General features: G+C 49.0%; 2 protein-coding genes across 2 annotated transcripts; both read right to left on the bottom strand.

Annotated features, from left to right (window-relative positions):
• Window positions 1–289: 289 nt before the first annotated feature.
• Window positions 290–2,218, bottom strand: LOC311243068 (ATP-binding cassette sub-family G member 4-like; the record flags this gene model as incomplete). Its single annotated transcript, XM_084332139.1, has 1 exon — window positions 290–2,218. The coding sequence occupies one exon, from the start codon at window positions 2,216–2,218 to the stop codon at window positions 290–292; it is 1,929 nt and encodes a 642-aa protein (XP_084188265.1).
• Window positions 2,219–20,946: 18,728 nt separating this feature from the next.
• LOC311243071 (ATP-binding cassette sub-family G member 4-like) lies at window positions 20,947–22,875 on the bottom strand (the record flags this gene model as incomplete). Its single annotated transcript, XM_084332142.1, has 1 exon — window positions 20,947–22,875. The coding sequence occupies one exon, from the start codon at window positions 22,873–22,875 to the stop codon at window positions 20,947–20,949; it is 1,929 nt and encodes a 642-aa protein (XP_084188268.1).
• Window positions 22,876–23,680: the final 805 nt, after the last annotated feature.

Genomic DNA, 23,680 nt, shown 5'->3' on the forward strand with positions numbered 1-23,680 from the left:
GAATTGAGTTAATAGCCCTCACAAGTATAGTACCGTAATAAAAACTTGTGTGTGTGTGTGGGTGTGTTTGTGTGTGTGTGTGTGTGTGTGTGTGTGTGTGTACTTTATGAGAGAAAAAGACAGAAAGAGAGAGAGAGAGAGAGAGATATGTTAACATCTCATACTGCAGTGGCGGTGGGCGGATAGGGGTTGGGGGGCGGTTTGTTGGGGGGGCGGGCGGGTGTGGGCGGGGGTGGATATCGTCCCATGTCCACGCGGGGCTCGAACCGCCGACGTCTCTCCTCCCCTGTCAGCGCTCCAACTTGACCTTGCAGCGCAGCACCAGGTATGTGGCCAGGCGCAGCACCAGGAAGAAGATGCCGAGCGCGATGAAGTCCACGTACAGCTTGGCGTCCTCCACATCCAGCATGTGCAGCACCTCCCCCGGGTTCTGGAACTTACACGGCGGCGTGGGGCAATGCAGCTCGGTGCGGTTATCGTAGATGGACAGGATCAGCCCCTCGAAGCCGTACCTCACGTAGGAGGTGTAGGAGCTCCACTGCAGGTATTTGGGAATGGTGTCGAAGTTGATGAAGAAGCCGGAGAACAGCAACACTGGGATGGCCGTGATCGGACCCACGAATGTCGCCACCTCCAGCGAGGGGGACGCGGCCCCTATGAGCAGACCCAGGGACTGGGCTACCAGGGCGGTGGAAGTGCAGAGAGCCATGAAGAGCAGGAAGCGATGTGTTTCGGGAGGCTGGTCTGTCATCCAGTACACTATACTGCAGTACATGATGGGACATAAGACCTGGAATGGTATGTCGGCCATGGTCTTGGCCAGGTAGTAGGCATTCACGCTGTACCAGTAGTTCAGATGTTCCCTCAGGAACACAGACATCTCCAGCGGAAAGGTGAGGACGGTGGGCATCAGGGCGGCGAACATGAGGAACATCATTGAGAAGAAGAGGAAGCCCGTGTTGTTGAAGACCTTGCTGGCGTCGTTGCCGATGTTCAGATACAGCAAGCCAATCAGGACCCCGATGCACAGGTGGGACATCGCCCTGAAGTGAGTCAACACCATGTCCCTGCGTATAGTAATGAAGGTCCTTTTGAAGAGGATGCAGAACTGTTTGAAGGTACTCGTGGCAAAGGTGTGTGTCTCAATGGTGCCCTCAATGGTGTCGCTGTGACACTGGGAGTGACAGGAGTCGCTTTTGTCGCTGGAGTTCTTCTTGTCCCCTTCTGAGCACAGACCGCCCTGGATGGCCTTGAACAGCACCGGGTTCATGTCCCCGTACTCCCCTGACGCCACCTCCATGATGAAGTCAGCAGGGTTGTGATAGGTGGGACAGTGAAGGCCCAGGTTCTTCAGGTAGGGTATGAGGTAAGGGACTGTACCCTTGTATATACACTGGCCCTGACTGAGGATGTAGAGCTTGTCAAACATCTCGAAGAGCTTGGCGCTGGGCTGGTGGATGGTGCAGATGATTGTCCTTCCTCCCAGAGCCAGAGACTTCATGAGAGACACCACCTGGAAGCAGGACGCACTGTCCAGACCACTGGTGGGCTCATCGAAGAACATGACAGGGGGGTTGTTGACCAGCTCCAGGGCGATGGCCAGTCTCTTACACTGCCCTCCTGACAGGGAGATGGTCCTGGTCTGGGCACACTCCTGAAGACCCAGAGCGATCAGGATCTCATCCACGAGTTCCATCTTCACCTTTATGCTCTCGTTTATCTTCAGATTAGCTGAGACCATCATGGCCTCCCGCGTGGTCAGGTGAGGCAGCAGCATGTCGTCCTGCATGATGTAGCAGGACATCTTCCTGAAGTTCCTCAGGTTGCGCACCTGTCCGTTCACCAGGATCTGACCCTTCATCCCCGTCTCCCTGTATCCAGCCAGGATGTTCATCAGGGTGGACTTCCCAGCTCCAGAGGGCCCCATGATGCCAACCAGCTCCCCGTTGTTGAATCTCCCCGAGACACACTTGAGCAGCTCTTTGTAGCCTCTTCTCCGCCAGCAGGGGCCCTGGCGGATGGTGTAGGAGAGTTCGGTGAACTCCAGGTCCACGCCGGAGCGGTGGGGCAGGTGGGAGAAGCGCTGGGCCTCCGTGATGTGGTTCTCCACCTTCTTGAGGTGTGTGAGCAGGGGCTCCTGGGTGGAGTTGGGGGTCTCTTCCATGGGGATGGTCACGGAGGCGACCGGCCCCGGCGGCTCCAGAGAACTCTCAGCCATGTCGGCAGATGCTTTCCACAGCAAAACGGTAGGCAAGGCACCTTGGTTGAGAAATGCAGGCTTCAATCTATGTTGTTTAGTCTATCTGTTCAGTACTGTTCAGTACTGTTTCACGATGCACAGTCCCATCCAGTCTGGTCGAAGATGCAACTGACACAGAGAGAGAATCGTGGCTATATATAGAGACCCAAATGTTCTAGAAGGTTCGGTTATGACATCATGCATACTGTAACATCACAAATGTTCTAGAATGTTCTATTATGACAGCATACTGTAACATCACAAATGTTCTAGAATGTTCTATTATGACATCATGAATGGTCTATTATGACATCATACTGTGACATCACAAATGTTCTAGAATGTTCTATTATGACAGCATACTGTAACATCACAAATGTTCTAGAATGTTCTATTATGACATCATACTGTGACATCACAAATGTTCTAGAATGTTTGATTATGACATCATACTGTGACATCACAAATGTTCTAGAATGTTATATTATGACATCATGAATGATCATACTGTGACATCACAAATGTTCTAGAATGTTCTATTATGACATCATACTGTGACATCACAAATGTTCTAGAATGTTCTATAATGACATCATACTGTGACATCACAAATGTTCTAGAATGTTTGATTATGACATCATACTGTGACATCACAAATGTTCTAGAATGTTCTATTATGACATCATACTGAAACCGAAATATATATAGCTTTGGCTCTTATATGCTCTGACTCGGCTGCTGCACTGATGGCTCTGAGTGCAGGTGGGTCTAAAGCTCGCCCTGATCTCATTCAGGAAATAATGTTGGTTTTATATAGGATTGCGAAGGCAGGCTGGTCAGTGGAGTTTTGTTGGGTCCCGGGACACGCTGGGATTGCGGGGAATGAGATGGCTGACTCCCTTGCCAAACAGAGCCTGGGAAGGGAGGAAGAGATAGGTATTTCAATGGGAAGAGTAGAACTCAGAGATAAGATAAAGAAAGGAGTTGAGGCTGAGTGGCAGGATGAGTGGGAAAGGGGGACCAAGGGAAGGCACTATTTCTCTCTGCAGCCTCGGGTCAAGATCAAGGTGGAGGGATATGGGTCAAGGAGTGATAGGGTGAAGATGTGTAGACTGAGGCTGGGGCACTGTGGGTTGAACAGTAGCTTGTTCATTGTGGGCAAACATCCAGATGGGGTGTGTGAATGTGGAGAGACTGAAACTGTCGGGCATGTCTTCCTAGAATGTGAAAGGTATAGCAAAGAGAGGGAAATCTTTTATAAAAGTCTGGTAGAGCTGGGAGTATCTTCCTTCTCTCCTAAATCATTCTTTGGCATGGATAATGAGAACCACCAGTTGATCACAGAGGCAGTGCTGACATTTCTGCATGCTTCAGAGTTGTACCAGAGGATATAGCGTTAGTGTATGTATTAGTATTGGACAGGCAAGAGGAGCAGAGAAGAAGGAGAAAGTGTGAGTTGAAGAGGCCTAAAGATGGAACACCACTAGTGTAGTATAAGAAATCCCGCGGAGGGGGGCTCAGACAGGAAGTAGCAGCAGTAGCTGCACTCCAATGGACAATGTAGGTGATGACGGGGTCCAGTAGAAGAAGAAAAAGAAGGAGAAGAAGGAGAAGAAGAAGAGCCCATAAAAAGAATTGCGGAGGGCAGTAATACGCCTCGATGCGTCTACTCTGCCGGAAATTCAAATAAGAAGAAGAAGAAGATTAATCATAACATTCCCATAAATCATATCCGGCGGGGTTTGTTGAACGGTGTTCCCATCTGGGTTGGCGTCGGGTAGTGGGGCTATGGGTCCAGCCGACATGGTAAACATGTTGCGTGTCTGTGCACAGGCAATTGTTGTCTTGGGTTCCACATTGCCTGGCGTTAGGCTGCAGTAGTATAAGGGCAGGGCCGCTTGGGAGAAATGTGAGGCCCTGTGCGTTTTTAGACGCGAGGGCCCCCATCTCCTGGGGCGGCCCTGTGTAGGGGGCTATTGTTTCATTTTGTCACTCTGCTATGAGAAGGTCTGTCTTGCTACAGCTTTCTCTCCTCTCAAACCATTCATACTGACGGTCAATCGGTATACTGGGGGAGTAGTGTGGGGGGGGGGCTTTGTTTACCTTTTTTGGTAAATGGGCTAAACTAGGGCTGGTGTTCTGTTGTGAATATTTTGAATGAAGACGGGTCTGGTCCGTCTCCCCTTAAAATTTGTGTGTATGGGTTTGCTCATTCTACAGTTTTTGTGGTTTAGCTCTTTTATTCATTTAACCTTTTCATGGTCCACACCACAGTGGAGGGTGCTGTTTGCAATCACCACTGGTGCTCCATGTTAACGTCAGTCCTTTGTTTTTGATATATTGAAACAATGCCCCGCCCGGCCGACACCATGGGTCGGCCTGGCGAGTGGCTGGTGGGCTGTTAAGGCTTGTACCGCCACGGTATGGAATTGGCAACGATTAGAACTGTGTTCGAATTGGTGTTTTTTCTATTACAGAAATGGTGTCTGGTGGAGGGGCCTTGAGGGCCGGCCGACGTCGACACATCGCGCACGGTGTTGGTAAACCACTCCGTCGAGGATGTTGACGTTATTAGCTTTGACCCAGCCGCAAGCTATAACCGCTCAGGGTTCCCCTCTCCGCAGGGGATTTTGGTCTTCTGCTGGAGCGCGGGCGGTATTGTCCTAGGCCCTACACCGCCTCACACCGCGCAGCCAGAAGAAGAGAGAGCACGGCCTCGTCAGCGGCGATGACGGGGCCCTCGACAGGCGGCCATGTTTCCCCCGCCAGTGGTGCCCTGGTTGGAGAATCGACAGGGTATCGCGAGGCCGACAGTCTTGGCGGCCGAGGGATCGGCCATTTTGGGTGATTTCGGTGTTGGTAAACCACTCCGTCGTCATTTTGCCGCGAGCAGCCCGCTCCCCGTTCAATCCTCTCTCTGGTATCCCCAGAAGCGGGGCTCTGAGCGTTCTCCTTTGGCTGCGGGCCGCGAACCTTCATTGAAGCGTATGCGGCCCCATTCTTCGCTTCTCATGGAGACAGGGGCTGACACCCAGTTGATGGCTGAGCCTGGGTCTGTCCGTGAGAATGTTGTGCTGTCAAGCGGCTCCCACACCTTGAACTGTGTTGGTTGAGCCTGGTGTTACGTCTGTCAACTTAAGTGTTGTCAGCAGGGGGGCTCGAAACCTTTTGAGGCACACAGTGCGGGCTTCCCCGGCCTCGCCTTCGCCAGGCCAGGTATCATGTTGGTGCTCCCACTCCTGGAATATTGGCAAGTGGTCGCAGCTCACATGGTTTGGGGTGGTAGTGATATCACTGCAGGGCTACGGTGTGTAGGAACCCATGGGGGCCTTACACCTTGCATGTCCGGCTGCAGAACGACTCCTTCAGCATGTTCTGGAGGGGTGTTCAGTGGGGGGGCTTTTTTGATCGGAAGCCCCCCGTATCAGACAGGCCCTTTTTCTGTCGGGGTTCCCCCTTGGGTGCGATTGCCTCGTGGGTGGTGTCAGGGTCAGGTGTTCCGACACGGAACGCGCTCCTCGCACGATTCCAGGGTTGTCTTCGCACAGCGGGGGGGACCGGGCCAACTATCTACAGTTCCTGGCGGACCTGCGCCACGTGACGGCGGGTGCGTTGGGAGTGTCGTCACATATGACTACGGCAGTACCATATGTCGAGGTAGATGGAGAGAATGGTGAGGCGGGGACTTGTGTTTACACAACCCCACCCGTTTTCAGGTTTGGTACAGACCCTGTTGTCGGGGTCTTTAGCAGGGACAGCTCTGGTCGACGAGATCCAATCTCTGTGGACGAAGCAAGCCATCGTCGTGGCGTTCTCCTCCCGGTGTTCTCTGCCCGAGAAGTCGGGAGGGAGGGGTGTAAGACCCAGGCTGGACCTGTCCCATGGGAAGGTTCAGCATTTTTTGGATCGTCTCCTACCTGTTGAACACTGTCAGGTGGGGGTCTGGTTCTCCTCCATAGACCTGTAGGATGCGTATGCGCATCCCCGATCTTCCATCCTAGGGCTTACCTACGCTTCCTTTGCAGGGTTAGCGTATGAGTACCAGAGGCTGCCGTTCGGTTTTCTCTGGCTCCCCGCATCTTCACCAAGTGCGTGGAGGCCGCACTGGGGCCTCTGCGTCATCCGGGGTTACGGAGTGTTCTGCCCTGATGACGTTCTGGTCCTTCGCGGTCAAGGTGGATCGTCAGGTCTCGTACCAGGCAGGTCTCTACCAGCCTGGGGTTGCTGTACACTGGATGTAGAGTATTCCTCTTCCCAGTCAACGGTTGGAGGGCTATGGGCATCCATCTCGGAGCGTGTTGTCAACACGCTCGGGAGGTTCCGTCCTAGGACGGTTACGGCGCTGTCTCACGTCGCGTTTTCACCGACGCCTCCCTCGCTGGTGATGCGTCGGGCCAACGCAGTAGGGGGCAGCTGGCAAACCATGCTGCCCGGTCTGCGCTACGTTCAATGTGTTGGTGTTGAAAGCGGTCCTTCTGGTCCACAAATGGTGTTGATCAGGACGGACGATACGACGTCAGTGTCGTGTATCGACAGACAGGGAGGAGTACGCTCCCCCTGTCTGCACCAGGCGGCGGGCGGCTGGCTATGGGCGTCCTCCATCTGCGCGGCCTAAGGGCTCCCCACATCCCCGGCAGGGAGAATGTGGGTGCAGGTGTACTGTCGCGGGGCGGCCCTCATCCTGACGGGTGAGGATTGCGTCTGGACATGGCCAGGCAGGTCTGGGACCGATGCCGTGCCGCCAGGGATTCTTCCCCATACATCTGTTAGGTCAGTTGTTGGGACGGGTACGTTGAGGGGCGCAGGTTCTTGATCCTGATGGTGTTACCATCTGGACTGCACATGCTCCCTCCACTGTCGCGCTTACGCGGGCAGATGACGTATGTTCCAAGTGTGGTGTAAGGCAAGGGGCCTGGACTCAGTCTCCTGCCCCCTGGTTGCTGTCCTTAGTTACCTCCAGTCTCTCCTTGATAGACTGTCGGCTTCGACGGTGAGGGTATATGCAGCAGCTATATCCTCCTATCATGAGGGGTTTGAGGGGATGTCTTGTTCAGCCACCCTCTTGTGAAGCGTTTCCTGCTTGGCGCTCGACGCGTTAAGCCGGTGCAACGCTCCTTGGCTCCGACTTGGGATCTTCAATTGGTCCTCGGTCGGTTGTCCTTGGCCCCGTTTGAGCCGCTCGAGCGGGCGCCGTTGGGACAGCTGTCCTTCAGGACCGCGTTCCTTCTGGCTGTCACTTCCGCTAAACGCGTAGGTGAGCTCTGTGCTCTCTCGGTACATCCAGTACATCCAGAGTGCCTGTCTTTTCGGACCGATTGCGGTGTCACTCTGCGACCTAATCCTGCTTTCGTGCCTGAGAATATCCGGAGTTCCTTCCGCTCCCGGGATATTGTGGTTCAGGCGTTTCGTCCTCCTCCTCACACTGGTGAGTTAGATGCGGGCCTTCACCTGTCATGTCCAGTCCGTGCTTGGGGATTTACCTCAGCCGTACTCAGGATTTCAGGGTTACCGACCAGCTTTTTGTCTGTTACGGTGGGGCTCGTGCTGGTAAGGCACTGTCGGAGCAGCGCCTGTCCCATTGGTTGTGCGAGGGTGTTACCCTCTGCTACACGCTGGCTGGGCAGGATCCCCCTGGGGGCGTCAGGGCGCACTCCACTCGTGGGGTGGCTGCCTCTGCCGCTCTCCTGGGTGGGGCCTCGGTGGAGGCCATCTGTGCTGCAGCTTCATGGTCCTCCCCGGGCTCCTTTGTAAGGTTTTTCCTCATGGACATGACCGGGGGTTCTGTCTCCCAGGCGGTTCTGGGGTCTGTGGCCTTTCCTGCTTCCCGTCCTTTGGTCGGGTAGCAGGAGTGTATGGGTATGGGCCGCAGTGTGTTGAGTCACACGTGGTTCCGCCTGTACGGTGTGTTCAAGGGGTTCTGGCTCCCTCTTGTTCGCATTCAGGTGGAGTTGACTGCGCCCCCCCTTCGTTAGGAAGGATGGGGTGACAGGGCTCCCCGCACCCCTTGATGTGGGCTTACGGGTCCTCAGGGGGTACATCTGTCGGGTCTCGCGCCCGCTCTTCCCCATTATCTCGTAAGGCTCAGAGCGGGACGCGATGCTATACGATATATAACGATAGGTTATGTAGATAACCTAGTTATATTAGTATAGGCTAAGCGTCCCGCTCTGCGCGCCCTGAGTTCCCTCTTGAGGGATCTTTTCCTGGGACGGGTTTTGGCGAGGAAGGGTGTTTCATGACCAGGGTCATGGTTATATGGGCGGTGGCCACCATAAGGGGCGGGGCCCCATACAGGTGGGGTGCATGTGTTTTTGTTCGTGGGAGATACATTAGGTATCACAGGAGATATGAGTATCTCGTAAGGCTCAGAGCGGGACGCTTAGCCTATACTAATATAACTAGGTTATCTACATAACCTATCGTTTCCTATGACTACTCATTTGAATTTCAAATCAGCACACTGCCTATTGAGCCATAGACATACAGTTGGTCTGAAATCTTTGTTAGTCTATTGCTCATGCATGTTTTCCTGTCCCTTGACAACAGCAATGCAATCTATAGCCTAATGAATAAATAAATACCAAACATTTATTTCATTACCTGGTTTATGAGAGGACAACAAATCCATTATTTGGGGTAATGGTCCATTACTTGGGGTAACGGTTTCTAAAGGGGTTAAATAATTGATTGATTGTGCGCCAACTTCAACTGGCATGCCGTCAGAAAGTATTCGCTGATCAGTGGAATCCATTGCTCATCAGGGCTGCCCCTCTCATAATATTGGTGTTTAACAGTCTTACTAATTATTGTTTACGTGAATTCATTGATCATATTGATTAGGCTAACTACAGTAGAGGACGAGGATTGTATGTTTTTTCCCAAGATAATTTGTGAGGGAAAGTGGCGCGGAAGAAAGATGGTGTGTGTGTGTGTGTGTGTGTGTGTGTGTGTGTGTGTGTGTGTGTGTGTGTGTGTGTGTGTGTGTGTGTGTGTGTGTGTGTGTGTGTGTGTGTGTGTGTGTGTGTGTGTGTGTGTGTGTGTGTGTGTGTGTGTGTGTGTGTGTGCGTGCGTGCGTGCGTGCGTGCGTGCGTGCGTGCGTGCGTGCGTGCGTGCGTGCGTGCGTGCGTGCGTGCGTGCGTGCGTGCGTGCGTGCGTGCGTGCGTGCGTGCGTGCGTGCGTGCGTGCGTGCGTGTGTGTGTGTGTCTGTGTGTGTGTGTGTGTCTGTGTGTGTGAGTTTCCCACAGTTAACATTATTGGGCGAACAAGAAAAAGATGAACATGTTCAGTCTATTGTAAAGACCCTGCTGTGTTACAGACGTGTCATTCATCCGTGGTTTAGTTTCAGGGACACCTGTAGTAGAGGAGGAGGGGAGGAGGAGGGGAGGAGGAGGGGAGGAGGAGAGGAGGAGGGGAGGAGGAGAGGAGGAGGGGAGGAGGGGAGAAACAGCCCAGTGCTGCGTGTAGAGGAGGGGGGAGGAGGGGGGAGTAACAGCCCAGTGCTGTGTGTAGAGGAGGGGGGAGTAACAGCCCAGTGCTGTGTGTAGAGGATGGGGGGGGAGGAGGGGGGGAGTAACAGCCCAGTGCTGTGTGTAGAGGAGGGGGGAGGAGGTGGGGGAGTAACAGCCCAGTGCTGCGTGTAGAGGATGGGGGAGGAGGTGGGGGAGTAACAGTCCAGTGCTGTGTGTAGAGGAGGGGGGGGAGGAGGGGGGGAGTAACAGCCCAGTGCTGCGTGTAGAGGAGGGGGGAGGAGGGGGAGGAGGGGGAGGAGTAACAGCCCAGTGCTGCCTGTAGAGGAGGGGGGAGGAGGGGGGGAGAAACAGCCCAGTGCTGCGTGTAGAGGAGGGGGGAGGAGGGGGGGAGAAACAGCCCAGTGCTGCGTGTAGAGGAGGGGGGAGGAGGGGGGGAGTAACAGCCCAGTGCTGCGTGTAGAGGAGGGGGGAGGAGGGGGGGAGAAACAGCCCAGTGCTGCTGTTGTTTAGTGGCCCTGTCTCCCGCTTGTCATCATGAAAACCCTTGTACTGTATAAAGCTAAGTCTTTCTTTCATATTCTCAGCGACACAGAGCCGGAGGGAGGAGTTCTGATTGGACCAGAGTAGATTGACAAGAGTTTGCTGGTAGCTTGTCGTCATTGCTTTTAATCAAGCTTCAAAATTGTATTCATCATCGGAATCTGAAGAGTTTGATATTTTGAAAGCCAAGACTTTGTTTATTTAAAATCAAACAAAAACCCCAACATGACCAAAAATCAATAAGTTAACATAAATCCACGTTTATCTAGAAATGCACCGTTGCGACATCTGATTTTGATAGAGCACGTCACATTTGTTAAGTCATCAGGTATAAGGTCTGGAGCGGCTCCATGGACAATAAACCTGACGTCTTCTCTGGCTGCCCCCGAGTTTTCGCTGCGGCTATAGGAAAATTAATGGATTATTAATAGGCGGCTCCTCGCTTCATCTGTGGTTCATGCAGCTGTGGTCCCCTGAACAAAGCACTTTAATATACATGTCTCTCTCTGATAAGGCAGGGTTTTTTGAATTTTAAGCAACAGTTTAAAAAAAAATGCTGGCAAAAAACTAGCTCAGCTTTGCAGATGAGGTCACCCAACATCGCCGGCGTCAATACTTCATTTATAGCAATTTAGCTTTTAGAAATTGGAATGTTAATTAAACATAAATCCTTTGGTGAAACGCAATTTTCATATTAACCCCACTTGCAGTATCAACAACATTACAGGTAAACAGGGGAGGAAAATACTGTTAATTTCTGCCATTGGTGTGTGTGTGGGGGCGGGGGGTGTACTGGGGCTTGTCATAACACGTGCCATTTACATTTACATTACACATACATACACGTGAGAGGTATATGAACGATTGTTGTATAGAATGACACTGGGATCAGCCAGGGGGGTGTTCAGTGCATACAGGTAAATGTTCCATTATGTGGTAGAATCGAGAACACTACTATAGAATAAAGCTTTATTTCAGAAAAAAAAATTAGAAAACGAACATTATGTGAGTCCACAAAATCAATACATTGATTCTACGAACAAGCTCTCGACTTTATACCTGATGACATCACAAGATGGAGTCTTGCTTCTCTGGTTTCTGGCAGAGAGAGTAGCTCATGTTTATGTGGATATCACTGGGAGAGAGATAGTAGCTCATGTTTATGTGGATATCACTGGGAGAGAGATAGTAGCTCATGTTTATGTGGATATCACTGGGAGAGAGATAGTAGCTCATGTTTATGTGGATATCACTGGGAGAGAGATAGTAGCTCACGTTTATGTGGATATCACTGGGAGAGAGATAGTAGCTCATGTTTATGTGGATATCACTGGGAGAGAGATAGTAGCTCATGTTTATGTGGATATAACTGGGAGAGAGATAGTAGCTCATGTTTATGTGGATATCACTGGGAGAGAGATAGTAGCTCATGTTTATGTGGATATCACTGGGAGAGAGATAGTAGCTCATGTTTATGTGGATATAACTGGGAGAGAGATAGTAGCTCATGTTTATGTGGATATCACTGGGAGAGAGATAGTAGCTCATGTTTATGTGGATATCACTGGGAGAGAGATAGTAGCTCATGTTTATGTGGATATCAGTGGCGAATCCTTATGGAAGCCAACGGAAGCCATGCCTCCCTAATATTAAAATATGAATTAATATGAAATATGAAATATGATTTTTTTTTTTTTTTTTTTTTAATATAGTTTACATTCTTTTTCATCTGTGCATCTGTGTTATAATTTTTTTTTTTTTTAAATGTCGCCCTCTTCTCCTTCTCACTCCCTCTAACACACTGTCAGCCTCACTATGCTCACTGCAGCAGGAGAGGAGGCAGATGGTAGGTCTCTTTCTCCAGGCTTCCAGCATTATAGAGTCCAAATCCGATCCTAGCCAATCAGATTCGAGCTGACTGCCACAGCTGACTGCCAGAGGAAAACACTCAGCATATTTTCCCCTCTGCAACCCGTAACTGTTCCCACGGGCCGAATATTGCCCCGATCCTCGCGAGATTAAATCCACGGGGACCTCTCGGCGTGCCGAAGCTTTTCCTAAATCACTTCCATCATCGAAAACGAGGGGAAAAGGTCGGCTCGCGACCCTGAAAATGTCGCGTGATTTTAAAAACGCTGTATTAAGTGAGCCTATTATGGGATCCACGCGAGCTTTCTATCGTGGAAACATCTGGGCGTCCCGCAACTTTTACTCAATCACATGTAGCCCCTAAAATGCTTAGAAAAGGAAAACAAAAAGCGTGGAATAAACTCGCCGAAACGGAAAAGTGTCCCACAGGCGCGCCGTGATTCCGATCTGCGTGAAAATATTCACGGCCATAGATGAGACCGTGGGAAACCTTTTTGCAACCGAATATGTGTCTCGAATTTGCTCCCACGCGGCGCGCAAAATCGTGCAAGGAAAAATCGGACCAAAAATTAACCAATGCTCCAGCAGTATTAATGACCCTGATGTAAACAAGACAAACGTCTTTCTCTGGTCTGCATCCCCTTAAGGCCTCTACATGCTACAGCAACTTCAAAGCAACTGCAACACAACATCGGCGCGATTTCAGCGCGGTTGTTTTAGAGGGTCTTGTAGACTGTGTTGCTTGGACGTTGCGTACATGTCCCCAGAATCTAATCTGAACAACCGTTGCGTTGATATTGCGTAGCAGTGATTGGTTGGTTAGCGAATGGGGCGGGGCTGTCATAGAATAATATTAGTCCCGCAGAGAATAATATCCTCCATTGTTGAAGCCAGCGTTGACGCTAAATAATCAGCGTCACATAGCTCGCCTTTTTCTGAAAACCCAAGCACATATTGTTCCATAGCATACGCCTTCAGTTGATCATGACAAATCCTCTCTTATCTTGACGATTAAAAAGCCTCCATAATTTAGTAAATAAAGCTGTAGCCAGCCAGCTAGCATTGGGTCTATTCAAAATGCTATCCACATTAGCTACTTAGCTAACCAAGTAAATACAATGGTATCCGTCCTGAGGTAACGTTAAATACAACGTTTGCTAGTCGAAATGACTGGACACACACAGGGACAAGTTAAACATCAATCAAGTAATTTATTCCAATAGGTAGTTTGAGCTGCATGTGAGCCGAGGTCCTCTCCATTGGAAACTAATGATGTTACGGTAACGTTAGCTCGAAAAGCACAGAAAGTTAAGCTGCTAGCAACAGACACTATAACACTTCCGGTCGGGGGTTTTCAAAATAAAAGAGCGACGTCTAACATCACCGGAAATACGTTTATTTTGTACATTATCCAAAGTTAACACGAACCTAAACTAACTTTAGATTAGTTTAGGTTCGTGTAACGTTAGATATTGTAAAAAATAAACGTATTTACGGTGCTTTTAGACTCGCTCTTTTATTTTGAAACCCCCCGCCCGGAAGTAAAAATTATGCTTATTTTTCTGCTTTTATCAATGGGTTGGTTGAGAAGGGAAGCGTCATCTATCTAGGGAACCTAGCTACATACGGGGTACAATGTTACATAGGCTGCGCGTTGATTTTGCAGAAGCATAAAGGTAGAGTGTCTGCAACACCGTTGCTTTGTCGATGTTGTGTCGAAGAATAGCACTGCAAAAGACCAAAGCAGACTACAAAGAGTGACACGTTCAGCCGAACGCACAATCGGAGGGGGGCTCCCCACCCTCCAGAACATTTACTACAAGCGTTGCAAGGGGAAGGCTAAGAGAATTATTAAGGACTCGAGCCACCCGAACAACTGCCTCTTTGAACTGCTGCCGTCAGGCAAGCGATACAGGAGTCTCAAGGCGAGCACAGAAAGACTCAGAAGTAGCTTCTATCCCCAGGCCATCAGGCTGCTAAACGAACAATGATTGAACACTACACAACAACAACCACCAAACACACATAGCACACACATCCACACGCACACACTCACTTTAAACAAACACACTGCAGCACCCACTACACACACTTTATAGCACACACCCACTTTAAACAAACACACTGTAGCACCCACTCCCCACACTTTATATTTATGGATGAAGGATTGCACTACAACTCGTACACCTTACTGTAAATTGTACCTAAAATTGTACCTCATCCCATTTCTGCTTTGCACTAGATAGTACTGTACATTAGTACACTGCATAGTTGTGTATTGTATATTATATGGTAACTCAGAACATTGTACATATGTCTATACCGAACAACTGTGACCTCATTTTCTTCTTCTAAATTCATGCTATATTATGTTATTATGTTATTTGATACTATCTTGTCTAGCACAGTCTCTGGAGCGTAACAGTAAGAAGCATTTTGTATGAAAGTATTCTGTACTTCTGTATGACAACTATTAAAGAACTTGAACTTGAAGTTGCTTTGAATTTGCTGTAGCATGCAGAGGCCTTTATACAATTGTGTGTATTGAGCCGTACTGTATTGTACCCATTCTGCAATCTGTTAAATAAATAAAAAGAAAGTTTGACTGGCCGCCGAGCCATACTGTAGTGTACATGGTGACTGCTTGACTTAAAAAAAAAAAAAAAAAAAAAAAAAAATATTAATAAAAATATTTAATAATTTTTTTTTTTATAATTTTTTTTTGGCTTCCCCTGTTATTTTACCCACGCGACGCCACTGGTGGATATCACTGGGAGAGAGAGAGTAGCTCATGGTTATGTGGATATCTCTGGTACAAGGGGAAAAAAATTGTGCATAGGCAAACTCAGCTCCCCGTAGCATTTAAGCAGCCTCTCCCTGCTAATTCAGAGCGGGCAAAAGGAATAACAAACTCCATAGATGTTTTATGCCAACAGATCTGCGACCCTACTCTGTTGTAGAGAATGTTCGTTTTAAACACGTGTTGAATGTGATTGAGCCCCGCTACGATGTTCCCTCTCGTCCACATTTTAGCCAGCAAGTCATAACAGCTCTTTACATTAACATTTACATTTAGTAATTTAGCTGATGCTTTTATCCAAAGCGACTTACAGTACAAGTTCTGTACGACAAGTCAGCAGGAAGGGTACAACTCTATCAGCTGAGTAACAATGTTCATCAAACAGTGTTGAAACTTGGGTGCTGCAGTGTCGAGTGCATAGTAGTAATTTAATTTCAGATATTGATTGAAGAAGTGTGTTTTTAGTCTTTTGGGGTTTCGGCTGTCCTAACTGTGATGGGAAGTTCGTTCCACCATTGTGGAGCGAGGACCGAGAATAGTTGGCATCTCTTTGATGACCCTCCCGGAGCTTGGATAGGAGTGGGTCTGAGGCGGCCAGAGGATGTAGAGCAGAAGGGGTTGTGGTTGTATAGTTAGAGATCATTGACCGGAGGTAGGCGGGAGCCGTTCCCTTCGCGGCGCAGACATGCCAGGTCGAGGACCTTGAAACGGATTCGTGTGGGTTTATAAACAAACACAAGCTGTAGTCGTCCAGGACTTATCCAGGCTTAAGATTTTTGCTCTCATCACCGACGGGGTGGACATCTAGGGCTACTGAGAGCTACTTAACAGCGAGGCAGAGGAGCTGCAGGGGGGGGGGGGGGGGTGCAGAGGCCCGGGAGTACAGTTCCTGTCACACCAGAGGTACAGTTCCTGTCACAACAGAGGTACAGTTCCTGTCACAACAGGGGTACAGTTCCTGTCACAACAGAGGCACTGCGGTTTAGTTCCTGTCACAACAGAGGTACAGTTCCTGTCACAACAGAGCTACAGTTCCTGTCACAACAGAGGTACAGTTCCTGTCACAACAGAATTACAGTTCCTGTCAAAACAGAGGTACAGTTCCTGTCACAACATGGGTACAGTTCCTGTCACAACAGAGGTAGAGTTCCTATAACAACAGGGGTACAGTTCCTGTCACAACAGAGGGACAGTTCCTGTCACAGCAGAGGTACAGTTCCTGTCACAACAGAGGTACAGTTCCTGTAACAACAGGGGTACAGTTCCTGTCACAACAGAGGTACAGTTCCTGTCACAACAGAGGTACAGTTCCTGTCACAACAGGGGTACAGTTCCTGTCACAACAGAGGTACAGTTCCTGTCACAACAGAAGTACAGTTCCTGTCACAACAGAGCCACAGTTCCTGTAACAGCAGAGGTACAGTTCCTGTCACAACAGAGCTACAGTTCCTGTCACAGCAGAGGTACAGTTCCTGTCACAGCAGAGCTACAGTTCCTGTCACAGCAGAGCTACAGTTCCTGTCACAGCAAAGCTACAGTACCTGTCACAGCAGAGGTACAGTTCCTGTCACAGCAGAGCTACAGTTCCTGTCACAGCAGAGGTACAGTTCCTGTCACAGCAGAGGTACAGTTCCTGTCACAGCAGAGCTACAGTTCCTGTCACAACAGAGGTACAGTTCCTGTCACAACAGACATACAGTTCCTGTCACAACAGAGGTACAGTTCCTGTCACAACAGAGGTACAGTTCCTGTCACAACAGAGCTACAGTTCCTGTCACAGCAGAGCTACAGTTCCTGTCACAACAGAGCTACAGTTCCTGTCACAACAGAGGTACAGTTCCTGTAAACACAGAGCTACAGTTCCTGTCACAACAGAGCTACAGTTCCTGACACAGCAGAGGTACAGTTCCTGTCACAGCAGGGGTACAGTTCCTGTCACAACAGAGCTACAGTTCCTGTCACAACAGACAATGCTAGAGATATTGTGATGTGCCAGTGAGACGGCAGCACTGAGAGCCGCCAGCAAACTTGCATGGATTAACTTTTTATTACTGGCTCCTTTTGCATATATATATATATATATATATATATATATATATATATATATATATATATATATATATATATATATATATATATATATATATATATATATATATATATATATATATATATATATATATATATATATTGTGACAGACTCAGGGGTGTACTGAGCCGTCACCAGATTGGAATTAATAAAATACACACAGCACAAGGTAGAAGCAAGTTTAACAGCAGTTTTATTGCTGTTTAGGGGGAAAGAAGGGGTTAATGTGAGTGTCAGCCAATCCATAATCGATGAGAATCGTTATTGTCCGATAGCGGGGGTCGGTACGCGGGGATCGGTTCTCATACGGGCAGGGGCTGATCTGGGAGAAGAGACGTCGGGCAAGCAGGGGTCGATACCAAAGTGGGTTCTCAGACAATCGAAGGGTCGGGCACACAGCAGGGATCTCCTTCCAAATACATACAGATGCAGCTCTCAGGCGTCTGAGCTCTGCTCTGCTCTGCTACTGCGGTAATCATGCACCATTAACCTGGCAGTGCTGTTAACGAGAGCTGGATCTGTAGCATTGGTTACGCACACAGCAATCTCCTCCTCTTCTCTATATCTCTCCTCTTCACTTACTTTCTCTCCGTCCTCCTCTCAGGTTTCACCGTAGCTAGTCCAATGATTCATTCTCTCTGTCTCCATTTTCTAGTATGTTGTAATTACGCATTGATTGAGCTCACATGTCCCGTGCACGTCTGGCACAGGTGCGGGAGGGGCTTGAGCAGGGCCAGTCTTGCCTTCGGCATGACGAAGGCAACATGAAGCTTGTTGTCATCACTCATCTGTAGCAGAGAGCTGTCGTTGAGAGCTCGCCGTTCAGCTACTCTTCTGCGGTTCGGCATCTTGAGGACTGCATTCCTCACTGGTAGGCCGATGCTGTAGTGGTCATCTGTAAGTTGCACAGACTGGGAGACCAGTTCCAGAAACTGGAGGTCGTCCCTCGACTTCTCAAGCCGGTCGTTTTGACGCTCTGGGAAGTCGTTCTTGAACTGTTGACTCCAAAGTTCATCTAGCGTGGTCACAGATGTGCGGTTGGACGTGACTTGTATGAGTCCACTGGTCGTTTCAAGGCCATCTACTCCTCTGAGGAGGCCGTTGACGAACCAGTCCAATCGTGTTTTCACCGCGTATGGCCCTTCCTCCAGGCGGGGTACCACCTGCCATGGTTCCCTTGCCTTGGGTACGTCGGTCCCGAGGAGAAGGCCTATCTCAGCCTGGATCTTCGGGTTCGCACTTCACTGAGATGGGGCCCCTTATCGACTTCCTATTGCGGTGGGATGTTCCGGTAACTAACAGGTATTGACTTCTGAGAGAAGGTATTGGGTCGCTCTAGGAAGTTGTCGCTGTCCAAGCCACAGACTTCTAAACCAGACACCATCTGGCTGCTCACAACCGGCTCAACTCCCATGGTCTTTAGCAGGATACTTGTCTTCCTGCCGGTGATGTTAAGCGCTGCCATTAACTTCTCTGTGCAGACAGTGACGTTGCTGCCTGGGTCCGGGAACGCGTAGGTAGCCACCATCTTGTTGCCTTGCTTGGGTTGATGTGGACCGGAACGATAGCCAAGATGCTTTCGACGTTGCCGGCCCCATTAGCTCTGTCGGTCCTGGTTTCTGCATTGATGCCTCCACTGACCCTAGGACTGGCTTCGCCCTCTTCTTCCTCTTGTTCTTTCTGGGTAGCGCCGCCTGGTGCTCTGGAGCTGAGAAGGTCACCAGGTTCCCTTATTATCGGGACGGTCAGTGAAGCGGGCCGAGCCTGCTTGCGGGCTTGGGATTCGTCGGTCTTCCCTTTCTCTATGTAAGAGCTCCTTCCCCTAATACGGGACCCTTCGTAGGGGGTTCGTTGGCCCCCACGCTCTCCCAGTACTTGGAGCTTAGCCTCTACCTCAGCTAACGCAGCCTGGCCTCTGTAACTCCTCTCTTTTCTCTTATCTTAGCTAAAATCCGAGCATCCCGTGCACCCTGTGCTGCCCTCTCTGCATCCTGTGCCGCCCTCTCTGCATCCTGTGCCGCCCTTAGCTTAGATGAGTCTGCTAAGAACTGAGCCTCCTCTTCATCGAGTTGTCGTGTTCGCCTTTGCGCGGAAAGCCGGGCCTTCAACCCGACCCTTTCTAATTCAACTTTCCGACGCGTGTTGGCCGATGATCTCCTGGGAAGCGTGGTGGATGGTGCTTTCGACCCTTTCCCTCCGAAGCCGGATGCGCTGTCGTCTGGCTCAATATCATCTTGGTGCTTCCTAGACTCCTTTGTACGCTTAGGCACCTTTTCAACCTTCTTAAGTTTCGACATTTTGTGGGTCTCGTGTTCTCGTGTTCTTCTTCTCGGGTTCTTCTTCTCGTGTTCTTCTTCTCGTGTTCTTCTTCTCATGTTCTTCTTCTCATGTTCCCTTTTCCTCTTGGAACAAAGTTTTCTTACTAATGTGTGGGCCGGGGCTCCACTCCACTGGTCAAATTACTTACTCGTGAGTAGTACGTCCGTTGATAAAGAAAAGCAATGTCCACAGCCGCTCCGTTTATAGTAAAGATATTCAAATGGTTTATTTGCAAAGTCTTTCTTTACAGAAGTGGTCCTAAATCTACTTTCCTAAATATTCTTGTCACTCATGCACATACTACTACAAGGTAAGAAAACTGTTTTTTCCCTGTCTCATGATGATCATGATCTGATGTCATACGGTGGTTCTAGAATGTTCTATGTTCTAGAAAGTCTATTATGACATTACCACACCGCTCTAGAAGGTTCTAGGTTCCAAAATGCCCTCTTATGACAAATACGACGGTTCAATGACTTTATGTAAATCCAATCAATATTAAACCTTCATGTAATACAATAACCGAAATATATATAGCTTTGGCTCCTACACAGATAAATCATAACATTCCCATAAATCATATCCTTCTATTTGAATTAATAATAATAATAATAATAATAATAATAATAATAATAATAATAATAATAATAATAATAATAATAATAATAATAATAATAATAATAATAATAATAATAATAATAATAATAATAATAATAATAATAATAATAATAATAATAATAATAATAATAATAATAATAATAAATAATAATAATAACCAAAACACTTGTTATTTTTTTTTCACCCTTGTAATAATAATAATACTTTATTTGTATAGCACTTTTCATACAGAAGTTGCAGTTCAAAGTGCTTCACAACAGTAAAAAATATAGGCATAAGCGAGCATGAGCACGGTAAGGTAAATCACAGTGTTTCACATTAGGACCTAGTATCCCAATAGGTTCTCTGTTTAGTTTCATTCAAGTTTCAAGTTTCAGTACAAAGATAGTTTAAAATGATTCGGTTTAGAAATAAACTAAGAATTATAAAATGGAACAGACATATGTGATGGATACACAACCCCACTAAGGTGGTGGGGGGGGTTGCTGCATTGTCATTGACATGTAAATAGGTGAGCCAGGGAGGGAGAGAGCGAGAGAGAAAGTGTCAACAGTAGTCATTATGTGTCGCCATCAAGTGGTCATTATGTGTCAGTACATGATCTCCCATTCTAAAGACAGTAGGGGTCATCTGACCCCTTCCCAGCGGGATTCAGTGACATTTTGTCCATGGCTGTGCTAGGTGAAGGGTTAACGGACGAATGTAGTCAATGGAATTGAGTTAATAGCCCTCACAAGTATAGTACCGTAATAAAAACTTGTGTGTGTGTGTGGGTGTGTTTTTGTGTGTGTGTGTGTGTGTGTGTGTGTACTTTATGAGAGAAAAAGACAGAAAGAGAGAGAGAGAGAGAGAGATATGTTAACATCTCATACTGCAGTGGCGGTGGGCGGATAGGGGTTGGGGGGCGGTTTGTTGGGGGGGCGGGCGGGTGTGGGCGGGGGCGGGGGTGGATATCGTCCCACGTCCACGCGGGGCTCGAACCGCCGACGTCTCTCCTCCCCTGTCAGCGCTCCAACTTGACCTTGCAGCGCAGCACCAGGTATGTGGCCAGGCGCAGCACCAGGAAGAAGATGCCGAGCGCGATGAAGTCCACGTACAGCTTGGCGTCCTCCACATCCAGCATGTGCAGCACCTCCCCCGGGTTCTGGAACTTACACGGCGGCGTGGGGCAATGCAGCTCGGTGCGGTTATCGTAGATGGACAGGATCAGCCCCTCGAAGCCGTACCTCACGTAGGAGGTGTAGGAGCTCCACTGCAGGTATTTGGGAATGGTGTCGAAGTTGATGAAGAAGCCGGAGAACAGCAACACTGGGATGGCCGTGATCGGACCCACGAACGTCGCCACCTCCAGCGAGGGGGACGCGGCCCCTATGAGCAGACCCAGGGACTGGGCTACCAGGGCGGTGGAAGTGCAGAGAGCCATGAAGAGCAGGAAGCGATGTGTTTCGGGAGGCTGGTCTGTCATCCAGTACACTATACTGCAGTACATGATGGGACATAAGACCTGGAATGGTATGTCGGCCATGGTCTTGGCCAGGTAGTAGGCATTCACGCTGTACCAGTAGTTCAGATGTTCCCTCAGGAACACAGACATCTCCAGCGGAAAGGTGAGGACGGTGGGCATCAGGGCGGCAAACATGAGGAACATCATTGAGAAGAAGAGGAAGCCCGTGTTGTTGAAGACCTTGCTGGCGTCGTTGCCGATGTTCAGATACAGCAAGCCAATCAGGACCCCGATGCACAGGTGGGACATCGCCCTGAAGTGAGTCAACACCATGTCCCTGCGTATAGTAATGAAGGTCCTTTTGAAGAGGATGCAGAACTGTTTGAAGGTACTCGTGGCAAAGGTGTGTGTCTCAATGGTGCCCTCAATGGTGTCGCTGTGACACTGGGAGTGACAGGAGTCGCTTTTGTCGCTGGAGTTCTTCTTGTCCCCTTCTGAGCACAGACCGTCCTGGATGGCCTTGAACAGCACCGGGTTCATGTCCCCGTACTCCCCTGACGCCACCTCCATGATGAAGTCAGCAGGGTTGTGATAGGTGGGACAGTGAAGGCCCAGGTTCTTCAGGTAGGGTATGAGGTAAGGGACTGTACCCTTGTATATACACTGGCCCTGACTGAGGATGTAGAGCTTGTCAAACATCTCGAAGAGCTTGGCGCTGGGCTGGTGGATGGTGCAGATGATTGTCCTTCCTCCCAGAGCCAGAGACTTCATGAGAGACACCACCTGGAAGCAGGACGCACTGTCCAGACCACTGGTGGGCTCATCGAAGAACATGACAGGGGGGTTGTTGACCAGCTCCAGGGCGATGGCCAGTCTCTTACACTGCCCTCCTGACAGGGAGATGGTCCTGGTCTGGGCACACTCCTGAAGACCCAGAGCGATCAGGATCTCATCCACGAGTTCCATCTTCACCTTTATGCTCTCGTTTATCTTCAGATTAGCTGAGACCATCATGGCCTCCCGCGTGGTCAGGTGAGGCAGCAGCATGTCGTCCTGCATGATGTAGCAGGACATCTTCCTGAAGTTCCTCAGGTTGCGCACCTGTCCGTTCACCAGGATCTGACCCTTCATCCCCGTCTCCCTGTATCCAGCCAGGATGTTCATCAGGGTGGACTTCCCAGCTCCAGAGGGCCCCATGATGCCAACCAACTCCCCGTTGTTGAATCTCCCCGAGACACACTTGAGCAGCTCTTTGTAGCCTCTTCTCCGCCAGCAGGGGCCCTGGCGGATGGTGTAGGAGAGTTCGGTGAACTCCAGGTCCACGCCGGAGCGGTGGGGCAGGTGGGAGAAGCGCTGGGCCTCCGTGATGTGGTTCTCCACCTTCTTGAGGTGTGTGAGCAGGGGCTCCTGGGTGGAGTTGGGGGTCTCTTCCATGGGGATGGTCACGGAGGCGACCGGCCCCGGCGGCTCCAGAGAACTCTCAGCCATGTCGGCAGATGCTTTCCACAGCAAAACGGTAGGCAAGGCACCTTGGTTGAGAAATGCAGGCTTCAATCTATGTTGTTTAGTCTATCTGTTCAGTACTGTTCAGTACTGTTTCACGATGCACAGTCCCATCCAGTCTGGTCGAAGATGCAACTGACACAGAGAGAGAATCGTGGCTATATATAGAGACCCAAATGTTCTAGAAGGTTCGGTTATGACATCATGCATACTGTAACATCACAAATGTTCTAGAATGTTCTATTATGACAGCATACTGTAACATCACAAATGTTCTAGAATGTTCTATTATGACATCATGAATGGTCTATTATGACATCATACTGTGACATCACAAATGTTCTAGAATGTTCTATTATGACAGCATACTGTAACATCACAAATGTTCTAGAATGTTCTATTATGACATCATACTGTGACATCACAAATGTTCTAGAATGTTTGATTATGACATCATACTGTGACATCACAAATGTTCTAGAATGTTCTATTATGACATCATGAATGGTCTATTATGACATCATACTGTGACATCACAAATGTTCTAGAATGTTCTATTATGACATCATACTGTGACATCACAAATGTTCTAGAATGTTCTATTATGACAGCATACTGTAACATCACAAATGTTCTAGAATGTGCTATTATGACATCATACTGTGACATCACAAATGTTCTAGAATGTTTGATTATGACATCATACTGTGACATCACAAATGTTCTAGAATGTTCTATTATGACATCATACTGTGACATCACAAATGTTCTAGAATGTTCTATAATGACA

Source organism: Notolepis coatsorum, assembly GCF_963971535.1.
Source record: "Notolepis coatsorum genome assembly, chromosome: 16".
Taxonomy (NCBI): Eukaryota; Metazoa; Chordata; class Actinopteri; order Aulopiformes; family Paralepididae; genus Notolepis; species Notolepis coatsorum.